Source organism: Poecilia reticulata, linkage group LG8 (genome assembly GCF_000633615.1).
Source record: "Poecilia reticulata strain Guanapo linkage group LG8, Guppy_female_1.0+MT, whole genome shotgun sequence".
Classification (NCBI taxonomy): Eukaryota; Metazoa; Chordata; class Actinopteri; order Cyprinodontiformes; family Poeciliidae; genus Poecilia; species Poecilia reticulata.
In genome coordinates this window covers 3,096,647-3,108,725 of record NC_024338.1, presented here as the reverse complement: position 1 = coordinate 3,108,725, position 12,079 = coordinate 3,096,647, and the positions used below count along the sequence as shown (strand labels likewise).

At 36.1% G+C, this 12,079-nt stretch overlaps 1 protein-coding gene across 2 annotated transcripts in view; it reads left to right on the top strand.

The window, feature by feature from the left end:
• The first annotated feature begins 589 nt into the window (after window positions 1-589).
• The window catches only part of acsbg2 (acyl-CoA synthetase bubblegum family member 2), a 29,302-nt gene continuing 17,812 nt past the window's right edge, over window positions 590-12,079 (top strand). The window contains exons 1-2 of one of the 2 annotated variants that reach the window (XM_008415153.2): window positions 590-832; window positions 11,620-11,752. In XM_008415153.2, the coding sequence (XP_008413375.1) occupies window positions 706-832; window positions 11,620-11,752 (260 nt within the window). In that variant the 5' untranslated portion in view covers window positions 590-705. Of the gene's footprint in view, window positions 833-4,576; window positions 4,801-11,619; window positions 11,753-12,079 lie in introns of those variants that run through there. The other variant, XM_008415154.2, reaches the window with a different exon arrangement.

Genomic DNA, 12,079 nt, shown 5'->3' with positions numbered 1-12,079 from the left:
CAATTATGCACTATACTTTGTGTTGATTTGTCAACAAAATCTCAATTAAAGTAGTTAGTGTTTTTGACTGTACTCTATTTATGTGAGTACGTGTTCTGTTGTGTAAAAAATACAGTTCTGTTTAATTGCTCATAAAATATTGTAAAATTAACACACATAATTGATATGTCAACACAAAAAGCTAACTGAAAACATACATTTGTTCCAAATTGAAAAGTATTTTTCTATTTTTGCATCTAAGCATGAACGTATTGATAATTATGAAATAAAAACTATATATACAAATATGTAGCGCCTGATTGTTTCTGTCATTAATATACATCTGATTCCTTTTCTCAGTCTGCAATATTTTCTTGGATTATAGCTTTAGATATCTTTATTTTAACTCACACAGGGAAACAAACTCTGCAGATTTATCTCTCCTTCATGTAATCACATCTTTTTAACACATGATGGCAGCACAAACCTATGCTGCAAAAATTAAATTGTCAGATTAATCTAATCTCAGTATAATCCTGCCAAGGTCTTTTGATGAACTGGTAACACCTGTTCTGTTGAACTACGCATATAAATAAACTTTAGAGTAAGTTTTTAAATGATCGGAGTTGTTTTTTGTTGTTGTTTTGTTTGTTTTTTTGAGTATGTTTCTTATGAGCCTACGACAAAACATGAATTTTTCAGAGAGATCCAGCAWTGTGAGTTTAAATGGGAGTGTTATCTTGGAGTTGTAAAAGTGACAGCTGGCTCCAGCAGCTCAGCGAGCAGCAGAGCTCCTTTCATTTCCCTGCWGTCAACGTCACAGATAGACGTCTTTCAAAARCTTCTTCTGGCGGTAAGTGGTTGTTAACACAGCCTTTATCTTTTCTATTTATCTTTTTGTCATCCTGATGGCATAATGTTCAGATAACGTTAAAGAATGTATAGTAATWGTTTGCGGAATAGAAGCAGTTAAAAGCTCAAACCAGACGCTAAGAGTACAAGCGTGTCCGTCCGTTGCTAAGCATTCCGCMGTCAGTCATTCAGTTCAACAGCTTCATGAAGTTATTTCGATTAATTTTTTTTACAAATCTTTCTCTAACTGATAACCAGTTTCATTAACCTCTGTTAAAATCCCGTCTGTTATAAATGTACACCTGCTTTGGTGATGCTAGCATGCAAGCTACTGTGACGTTTATAAGATGCTTAAATGCAGTTTGAGAAGTCATAAAACAAGTTTCCGTCTCCGCAGCGAAGGAATTAAGTAAATATTCTCAGATAAAATTGAACACTTTTAAAACACAGGGATGTTTTACTTACTTACACTACAACAGTTTCGCAATTTAGATATTGGAGTTTTTGTTTCTGGTATAAAATGATTGTAGCTCAGATGAGCTAGTGATGTGATTTCCGTAGGATCCGGTTCAATTGGCTCATTGTTCTTTCGGCTACAAGTCGACTCTTTGCTTACTATTAAACAATAGTAATAAGTATCTAATAATAATACTAATTAAAGTATTATTTGAGCCTAAATAATACTTTAAGCTTAAACTATTAAGCTTAAAMGTTAATATTATTAATTAACTAATAATAAGCAAATTATCACAGTCTATTGGTAGTAACTAATAATAACCAAAGTATTAGAATGTTAAAGTATTATAGTAGTAATCAATTAAATATAACTGACTCAAATTTAGTATGATTGAAATTTATTATTCAATATGTTAGAATATTAAAAAGTATATTTAAGTCAAGCAATTTAAAAAAGTGTAACTCATATTTTGCATAAATTTATTATACCCAAGTTATTTTGTTCATGTGATCATGGTGGCTCACAGATAATAAAAGTCTAAAAAAAAATTAAAATTCAAACTCCACGAGACCAATAATAAAGGATTTTAAATAAATAAATAAATATTTCTGAATTATATATTCACTATCCACAGAGTGATATATTTTTGTTAATTTTGATTTTTATGGCTTAGGTCGTATTATTTTTGTATTTTTTTAAGACTCTGACTGATTTATAATSAGAAGACAATATATCTTCTAGAAGGGTTTTGCTGTCATTGTACTAAAAATTACAAATTCTCATAAAAGTCCATATTTCCCATTCCTACTTTTACTATAACCAAACGTAATCTGAACTTACACTTATATTTACAATAAATTCAACTTTATTATTACAACTTGTGCAGTTGTCAGTTCTTTAAGATCCTAAATAAGCCCAAACTTGAACTTTAAAAGACTCATTATAATTTTGAAGATATTTATTGTTAATAAATGTAGTTAACTATGAGAAGTAAACGGTCTTGAAGCCCATTGCTCTGATGGGCCACAAGCAGCATCTAAGGTTGCTTATGCTTTGGGCCGGCTCTGATATCRTAATGCTGAGTAAACTGGCATTGCATTATAAACTATCACCACTACGGAATACTACACCTTTATTTTTCAGCTTTTTCTTGCGTATGTATGGTTATATTGGGACTCCTGAAACCCTAAACTGTCATTATTGAAATGTCAGTACAAAAATAGCACAAAGCTTTAATAAGAATACATCACACTTCCTTTATCCTCAGTGGGTTGCATTTAAAAGAGTAAGATGTCGGCCTGCCATCTGTGTTATTTGACTACATAATGGCTTTTTCTTTCTGTAAAGCTTAGCTCATTTGTTAAAGCTAGCAGGAACAAGAACATTCGATAAATACAAGTAAATAAGATATTAAAAGACAGCCTATTTTTATCTGGTTGTCTAATTAATCGGTTTACTGGTGATTCATGTGTTGCTTTTCCTGTAAGATGCGTATTTGCTGAGTGTGGGATGAGAGAATGATCTYTASAGTGCGTCAGCGCTAAGATCGCCCTGCAGCATGTCAGAGCAGMATGCGTGGTTGCACCAGATCAGCCGGCTCTGGGTGTCACGTGACGCGGTGGTGAGGTGGCTCTGTCATGAGGTCTCGCTTGGCCATTGGCTGTATTTTTCAACACAGTACTGATTGCACACATTTATGAGGTCATGCAGACCTCTGAGTACAAGTCGAGGTCAGTTCTTTTAGTGGAACCAGATTTACTTTTATATAAATATATTTCTGAAAATTTAAATGTATACCCTTAAGCTCTTAAATGTTGTAATTTGAATGAGTTTTAAGATTAGATTCATGTACCTTCAAAGGAGGTTGAAATGTGGTTCTCTGGTTGTTTTTACATCTTTCTTAAAGTTGTGCACCTGCATTTTATCCTGCCGCACCTCTGGTATTTGTTCGTTTAAACAGGTATGTTCCTGCAAGGAAAAAACAAAACAAGAAGAGCAGGATTGGCTTGTCAAGCAGCAGAGTTTAGCTGGCAGCTAAGATTTTTATTCAAATTCCTAAAATTAGGTCAGCAAAACAAAGTTCAAGCAAGTTAAAGCACTGGTCTTGGTGGTTGCGATTGGCAGTGCAATAAAATGAGCCAAGAACAGTGCCTTGAGACATACAATAAAAAAAAAAAAAAAAAATTTTGTTTATGATTTGTAACTTCCAAGTGACCCATTGTTTTTTTATTGCTTTTTTATGATCTGGTGTTTCCACCTCCAGTTTGACTTTCACTGGGCAAGTGGGATTAAATCCAGACATGTAACGTTGCGATTACTAGTGCAACAACAAACATGACTCACTAATATGTCTCATTTGTTTTTCTGTCCCTCTATCAATGGACTGTGTTGATACTGGTAGCTCCACCCTAACTGTACCATGCCATTGCCCTGTGGAGATGATTATTTCAATAATCGATTTATCACGATTAATTGTGTCATGCCTCTGGCTCCACCTTAGCCACACTGTGCCATTATCCCATAGACCTACAATTGTCCTGAACTGGACCCAGGAATGATGCGGTACTGTCAGTATTTTGGTCACTTTTTCTAAAGAAAAGCAGAAAATCGTGTACTGACACCTGCTGTTCTTCTCAGCGGAAAAGAGGCAAAAGTAGCCACRGTCTGTCCGGTAAGATCTGAATCCGGCAATCCCACTCACTTTTTCTTTCCACWCATTAACCTCCTGAAAATTTGTAGACTCAGGTGATGCCATCAGGAAGCCCGTGGAGAGGTGTAAGGGTCGGGTGAGGAACCCATTATAACGGCTTGAAGTTAATATATTCATGATCAATGTATTAACTCTGCTCCATAAAACTTCTAGAGTTGTAGTTTAAAAAGTAGAAAACAGTGAAAGGAATGTTTCTTTGTCATCAAGGCATCGAGGTTAAGCTTGTTTAACTGAAGCTTGTGCACACCAGGTTATAGGTCATGTAGAAAATGCCACATTAAAAGCAGAACACATTATGAAGCAGCCCAGCCCTTCAGAAATATTTCTGCATACGACTCGTCCGATAGTAACCCCACGCTGCATGTGGATGAGTGTAAAAGGCGGTATTTCTCTCGTGGGGGATGGGTCTCAGTTTCAGCATCATCAGTGGGGAGGGAAACGTGCGTCTGCTTCCTCGCTGCAACTTCCCCTCCTTCTTTTTTAGGTTTCCGTGTAATGCATGGTGTGAGCTTTTTCAGCCAATCAGGCCGAGCTAAGTGAAGATGGGAGGGCAGACTGCCTGGAAGACGCTGGTGAGCTGTCTTGGGTGGGGTAACAGCGGGAGGAGGGACCAACAGAGCCGGCCGGCTGCTAGTTTGAAAATGAATGATTTGCTCTAGATATCCTGGTCAGTTGTAGGATTAGTGGCTCGTCTGCTTCATTTAAAAAAATAAAATAAAAGGAGAATAGCAAAAGAGTGGCAATCCTAGAGAAAACGTGTTGGATACAAGCCGAGAAGAGAATCATCATCTAACGATGCAACGTGAGTAGCTGAATTTAAAATTTAAAAAATGTGTGGGTAGGAGGAMGTGCCTTAAACTTGAATAACAAGYTTCATTTKAGCAAATCTGGTTTGGTAAGAAAGTTTTTAGGAATGATTTCTGAGAAAACAGGTTGATTGATTTTATGAGTTAAGATGATGAACATCCACAGGTTTYGTGCCATAAGCCAATTCACTAGTTTATTTTCTAATACAAATATACTATTTCACTTATTTTTCTTTGAGTTTTTGCTGCAGTAAAGGTAAATCTTGACTTGATGAGTATTTTAAGTCTTTGGCTCGGTCGGACAGCCAACACAGACTCTGTCTCTTTGCTGAATGGGTGTAGCCCAGCCTGCAGAGCTGGATGAATTTTCCATTTTGGTTTTCTGTCTTTTAAGAGCAGAAGCTCATTTGTTAATGAAATCAATTTCTTGCAAACTGATTAGTTTGATCACAAAAAAAAAAGAGCATGCAGAGGATCACGCCCAGTKCTGTCAGCAGATCAATCTATAATATGAATTCAGTTGACCTTACTTTAGCCTATTCGGGAAAACAGAAACAAAGACCTTTAAAGAAGGGGATTTTGCCTGTAGTTTTGTCAATTAATCAAAGAGAAACTGAAAATTCTTGATGAAATTATGCTGTGTTTTGTGGGGATTCCCTCTATTGATTCATGCCAAATGTTTTTTTTTTTCTATTAGGGTTTTACTTTAGCTTCTTCTCCGTTAACCAGTGTCCAAAAATAAAAGTGTTGTTGCTGCTTCAACTGTTGCTGCTTTTCCCTTTCTGACTGGGACAGCTGCTGCTAAGCTCGACTGTCCTCCATCGTCATAATCCTCTCCCATCAGCGAGACTGCAGCATCTCTACTGATGTCASTCTGTACAGGGGGGGCGAACCCCACCGGGTGATTCATCCTTAGCAGTAAATCTTTATCCACGACAAGCGTAACCTACCTGTATAGTGTTTACTCCAGCAGAAAATATCATAGGATGTGAAATAAATCATTTACATTTTGTTAATTWGATTATTTTAATGTGTTGAAAGAGTTTGAAGTGGAATTACTCAAATATTTTACAGCTTCAGCTATTAGAGCTAGAAACTACTGATCAGTGATGGGCCTGAACCTTCAGTCACATAAAGACAATTACAAAGTTGGTCTTCTGTCACCTGAAGAACATTTCCAGGATTAAACTACTCATATTCCAGCAAGATCCTAAAAAACTCATCCATGTGTTTTCTATCTTTAGTCGCCCTGATTACTGCAAGTGTCTTCACAGATTTGCCTAAAAAAATCAGACGGCTGCAGCTGATCCAGAGCGCTGCTGCTGGCGTTCTCACTAAGAAGATAAAGTGCATCACCCCAGTTTCAAAGTCCGTAAATTGAGCTGCAGTCTGTTCTCTTTAGCTCAGAGAGGAGACCTTAAAATACTTCGGTTAGTTTATAAATAATAGATGGCATTATAGACCTGTTGCCRTTATATCAACCTTCCAGACAACTCAAGTCTTCTGGTTTAAGACTATTCTTCATCCCTAGAATCAGAACCAAATATGGAGAAGAAAAATTCAGCTTCTATTCTCCACAAATATGGAACAAACTTCCAGAAAGCTGCAAAACTGCTAAAGGAAGTCTAAAAATCCATTTCATTAGAGCTTCCCAGCAGAGCTTCCCAGCTGTTCTGGTTAACAGAACAGCATTAAATGCTGTTCTGTTAACCAGAACAGCATTTAATGCTTTAATGCTTTTAAAGCTGTTCTGCATTAAATGCTGTTCAGCATTTAATGCAGAACAGCATTCTGTTCTGGTTAACAGCATTAAATGTAGCCTGTTTTTCAACTGACAGTTTTTCCTTACTAATGTTTCTTACTTATTTTATTCTAATCATGTAGACCACTTTCAATTGCCCTGTTGCTGAAAATGCGCAATGCAAATAAAACCGTCTTGCGTTGGCCTTAAAGCGTCAACCACTGGCCTCCATGTTGACCATTTACTGAAGCTTTAAGGCGTTTTTTTTTCTCCACCAGTAGTRGCTGCAGGTCGCTTTGTTCATTTCAAAGCTAAATGAGAGGTGAAATCTCAAGAATGTATGTGATGTTGAATATAAAGGGCTCAGATGATGGTGGCCGATAATCAGACAGGGCTGCAGCATTTTTAAAATATAAAGAAGTAAATAAATAAAACAACTATAGCATGCTCATTATTTCTAAATGTTTCACAAAAATGTGAAATGACCTCTAAAAGTGAAATGAAAGATGAAATAATGATGCAACAACCTGGTTGGACCTTAAACTCTTTCAACATTCAGTTGTGTTTAGTTTGGCGACATTTCTCCACTCTGCATCCCAAACTTTCTCCATATTGCTCATATGCTGAGGACATTTATAGATTTAGTTCACAAGCCAAAACTTTTATTAAGTAATTGCTGAAACTTCACTYTTTATTCCTAACTTTGTAGCAGACACTTAAAGGTTTTGGACTGAATCTGTTATTTGGAGTGACAGCACATTCTCCATTAAGAGTAGAGGAAAGTTTAGATGTGGATATTTTTGTTGGAAGAAAACATAATTCAGTGTTGTAATCCTGAAAATAACAAGAATCTGATGTCACATGGTGAACACAATCAGCACTTGTTAGGAGATTCATCCAGCTCCTTCAGTGTTGCTGTTCTTGGCAGCTTCCCTGACTAGTTTCACTCTCGTCGAAACAATTGCCAGTTTCTGTAAAGTTAGCATAACATTTTTTTGTGCAATAGGATCCCATTAACCCTTTGTAGCATGCCTACAACATGCTACAGCTAAGTATCAGTTGTGTACAACCAGATTATTGCAAGAAGGGGGAGGAGGTCTAGCTGTACATGGAGGGGGGCGAAGGAGAGACGTTAATCCCCCCCCGATCCCGCTATAAATGCTATTTTATTTATATAATTAGGGCTATTGTAAACAAATATTTTAGTAATAGAGTAATCTATCGATTATTCTTACAATTAATTGAGTAATCATTTAAAAAATTTACAAAATAAATATTGGAAAATCTGGCATAACAGCAGTGTTACTATCGGATATCAATATCAGTCCAATTTTTAATTTTTGAGCTTCCCTAACAGTTACTTTTTTGTAGTTTAGAAAACTAACCTGTAATATTAACAGCTCGCTTTCTAAGTTAACCTGAAGAAAAGTTATACAAAAATCTGAAATTATTTTCAATTTAATAAAAAGAGGCAGGCTCACAAATACGCTTATTAAAAATGTCTATGATCCAGCTTTTAGTTTATGTATTCATCTTCAGTCAGTTTAATAGATGAACTCTCACGTTGCCCCATACCTGTCAAGCTTGGAGTTTGAGAATATGGGAAATGCCGCCTGAAGTGGTGGTGGTGGTGGGCCAWAATTTAACATTTGTATATGTTAAATTATGGGGGAAAAACTTAAATTATGAAAAAATTCTGCTGGAAATTCCATAAAAAAAACAGAAAATGTATTGGCAGAAAATTACCAGGACATTTCCCTGTTTTTTTATGGAAAAATGTGAAATAAAATACTGTTAAATTACGGGAAACTTCTGACGGAAATTCTGTAAAAAAATAAATAAATAAAATTTAAAAAAAAAACGGAAAATATCCTGGCAGAGTTACCAGGACATTTTCTGTATTTTTTTTTTTTTCCAGAATTCCCATCAAAATATTTTCCATAATTTAACAGTTTTTTTTATGTCAAATTTACCAATATTTTGTTAACTCAAAATTGAAATTCTCTGTCTTTTTACTCTGTCTTTTGTGATATATTCACAAACTTTTTTAAAAAACCTTGGACATTTCCAAATACTGATGTCTTCCAAACCATTGAAGTCATTTTTCTATACCATATATTAATCATAGTGTAAAATATATTAAAGTTAATGTATTTAACATATTCTTAACATAATTTTGAAACAAAACTATACTAATTCCACAGGAAATGTAGTTGTAGAACACAAAACACTTAGTTTGAAAGTAGCTCATGCAAAGTGATGTAAAAATTAAACCATTCTACAATSAATTTGCAGACTTTATTTTACAATTTAAGACCATAAATTACCATGTCATCTAGTTTTTAAAACTAACCTTTGCTATTATATATTAAGAGCTAAACATATTCTTGAGCTTGCTAATGTTTATCTTCTGCACATTACAACTAATTTATTGCATTTTACTATACAAATTTTCAACGTATAAATTAAATGTAAAGCAGTCTTAACTCTAGTCTTTGAAGTCAAATAAACAATTTTGTTAAGTTATTACTATAAGATGGAACATAAAAAAAATTGCTTTGGAACATGAAAATTATAGTTGTAAACAGGACCAACATACTTCAAAATAAATGCCGAAAGTCAACCACTATTTTTATGAAATACAGGTATAAATATTTTGTTAAAAATCRAATGCTACATAAACCCAGCCGGAAACACTTTATTCGAAGTGGGGTGAATAAGACTGACATGACACCATCATAAACACCTGTCATGAATATGAATAAGTCTTCATGAATATTTATGACTGCTGTCATAAAGAGTCATCCGGTAAATCATGACACTTTTAATACAAAGTTGTCATTATTGAAAATGACTTTGTTATGACAACTTGACATTAATCTCGACAAAAATGATTAATAGTATTCAGCAGGTTGTTTTCTTGTCAGCACAAAGACAGTACTCTTATCTTTCATGTGACATGATAAGTGTCAATAAAATGATCAAGACCCAAACAAAGCCAGAGACTGAAGACGCAGGAGGGGTTTGGGGTCTCAGTTCACCCCCTCATGTCGGGGTCTCAGTTCACCCCCTCATGTCGGCCTCCTCCCTCATCCGTCTACGGTTCACTCTGCAGGCTGAACTGGCTGAAAGGGGTCATTTAACATCCCCAAACCTGACCGTTCCCCAATGTGAACCATTAAAAGTGAGAGCGGGCCTCAAATGTTTTGATCAGTGCCAATTTGGACACAGTTGTTGGTTAAAATGTTCAGTTTAACCGTTTGTGGTTGCCTAATGGAGGCCTAGTTTGAGCAAACTTTGTTTGTTCCTGCTCCCTCTGACCTCTGGAGTCGTTTTCTTTCCCATTAGCCGAGCCTAATTGTTCCTGACAGGCGAGCCATGATAGGCTCCTGCCACAACAAGCAGACGAAGCTGCTGGAACGTGTTGTCAGCCCCCTTATATAAACAGGTCAAAGATGTGATAAGGGAGCAACAACAGAGGGTTGAACGAGGGAAAAAGGGCGCGGATGTGACCGCGTTTATTGTTGGGGAGTATTAGACGTAGTTCCTGTCAGGATGCAACAATAAAGCCGATAAACAAAACTTTAAAGGGCCTGCATTCAATGTTTAAAACACTGCTAAAGCTATAACCTTTGACTATTAAAGAGTAAAAATAGTTGTCTTTGTTTGGGCATCTTTATGCTATTCAGCTACAGCTGTGGTCAAAAGTTTGGTTTTTATTATGTTAATTTAAACCTTTTTTTGTTTGGATGCAGTCCAAACTTTGAGCATTGAATCTGGTAAGGGTTTGTTTTCTAAACTACAGGGTGAAAATTACATACAGACTCACTCATATATACATACACCCCTCACTGAGACTTTTTTCTTCTTTTTAAAGCCATGGCATAACCCTGGATATTTGGTCCTTATTATAAAAAATGATGGAGTTCATTTAATTTCAACCCCAACTTTAAAGCATTATTCCTAGCGTTTTAAGACAATTAAGAGTTGGAGGCTTAWGGTTAGCCTACTTCATCCATTCAAAACCTTTGTTTGCATTAAAGTAGTCATGATACTGAAGTTTTAAATTCAGTACTGGTACAAAGACAAACACTGGATGTTAAAAATAYATCACCTAAAAACGTCACCTCCCTGATAACATCTAGGATAAATGATAACTTTAAATAATGGTAGTAATAGGGTTATTTTCTTACATCATAAATTGGTCTCTTTGAGTCAGCTGTGCTTATATTTCATGTGTCACTGTGTGCTGCCATTGTCAATATGCTGTTGATAAAAATAAATACGAGTACTGACAGATAAAGGGTCATTCCAAACTTGTGTTTCAAAACAAACACGGATCTGGAAGATAGAAATATGTTTACAGTGTAAATGGATGTGGCCTGTGCAGATGGATTCAGCTGCAGATCTGTGAAGCTTCTGACTTTCTGGGAATTTTGCTGAAAACTAACTAATAATAGTGTACTACTAACTAGGCCCTCAGCATTACACTGCCACCACCAGCTGTTTGTAGGTTTGAAAGCCTCACCTTGATGTCATTGTGGCCAAATACTTCAGTCTTTCCCTTATCTAATAATGAAACGTTTCTCCACAAGGCATTTTTGTCGTCCATGTGAGCGGCTACAAATTTCAGCCGACGACGGCATTTCCTTTTTTTGTTCTGGAACATCATAACCCATTTCCTTTCATCGCACAGTTTGGATTTGATGATTGAAACATGGAGACACAAAGCAAAGTAGCATTAGAGAATTTACATTTATGGCCTATTCAAAGCCCTGACCTCAGCCTTACTGAAACCAACTATTTTAAATGATCTGCAGTATTTGTGGCATGAAGAAAGATCAAATGTCCAGAAGCTTATTTGGTTTCTGCGACTTGTTAGAAGTTGTTTTGCATATGATCTTCACTCTCTGTAAAAATAACATTTCGATAACAGTAAGAAAAAAACAACAAAGTTTCATCTCCGTTTTCCTCTCTCTGATAAATAATCCAGCTGACGTGTGTTTCATGTGTTCCTGTAGCTGCTTTTCACTGCGTTTAAAGCTTAAAGAATCGTGACGTTTGTCTCCTGCAGTGACCGCGTGCGAGTCCAGCGCCATGTCCGAACCCGTGGTGGTGGAGCCTCCTAAAGCAGGAGAAGCACTGCAGTCCTGTGGTGCAGGAGACAGCTCAGCCTCCCTTGATGACGGCATTGGAGACACAGCAAAGTACGTTAACACGAATGCGTTACAATGGCTAGCTTAGGAAGTTACATTTAATGTAATGAGACAAAAACGTTTGTTATTCCTTTTGCTTAACTTCAGCTGCCAGTGGATGGTTTGTATGATCTGCACAGGCTTATTATTTTCCAAAACATTTTCCCCAAGGTTCACTTCTTGGCCCATTTATTATTTCTTTTTATTKACAGCATATAACTTGGGACAAAACATTCTGAATTTATCCTTTTCTACAGTGTTTTTAAAGCCAGAGAAAACAAAATAATTTCTTTATGTCTTCAAATAAAACTATTTTAACAAAAAGACTCGTGGTTCGTT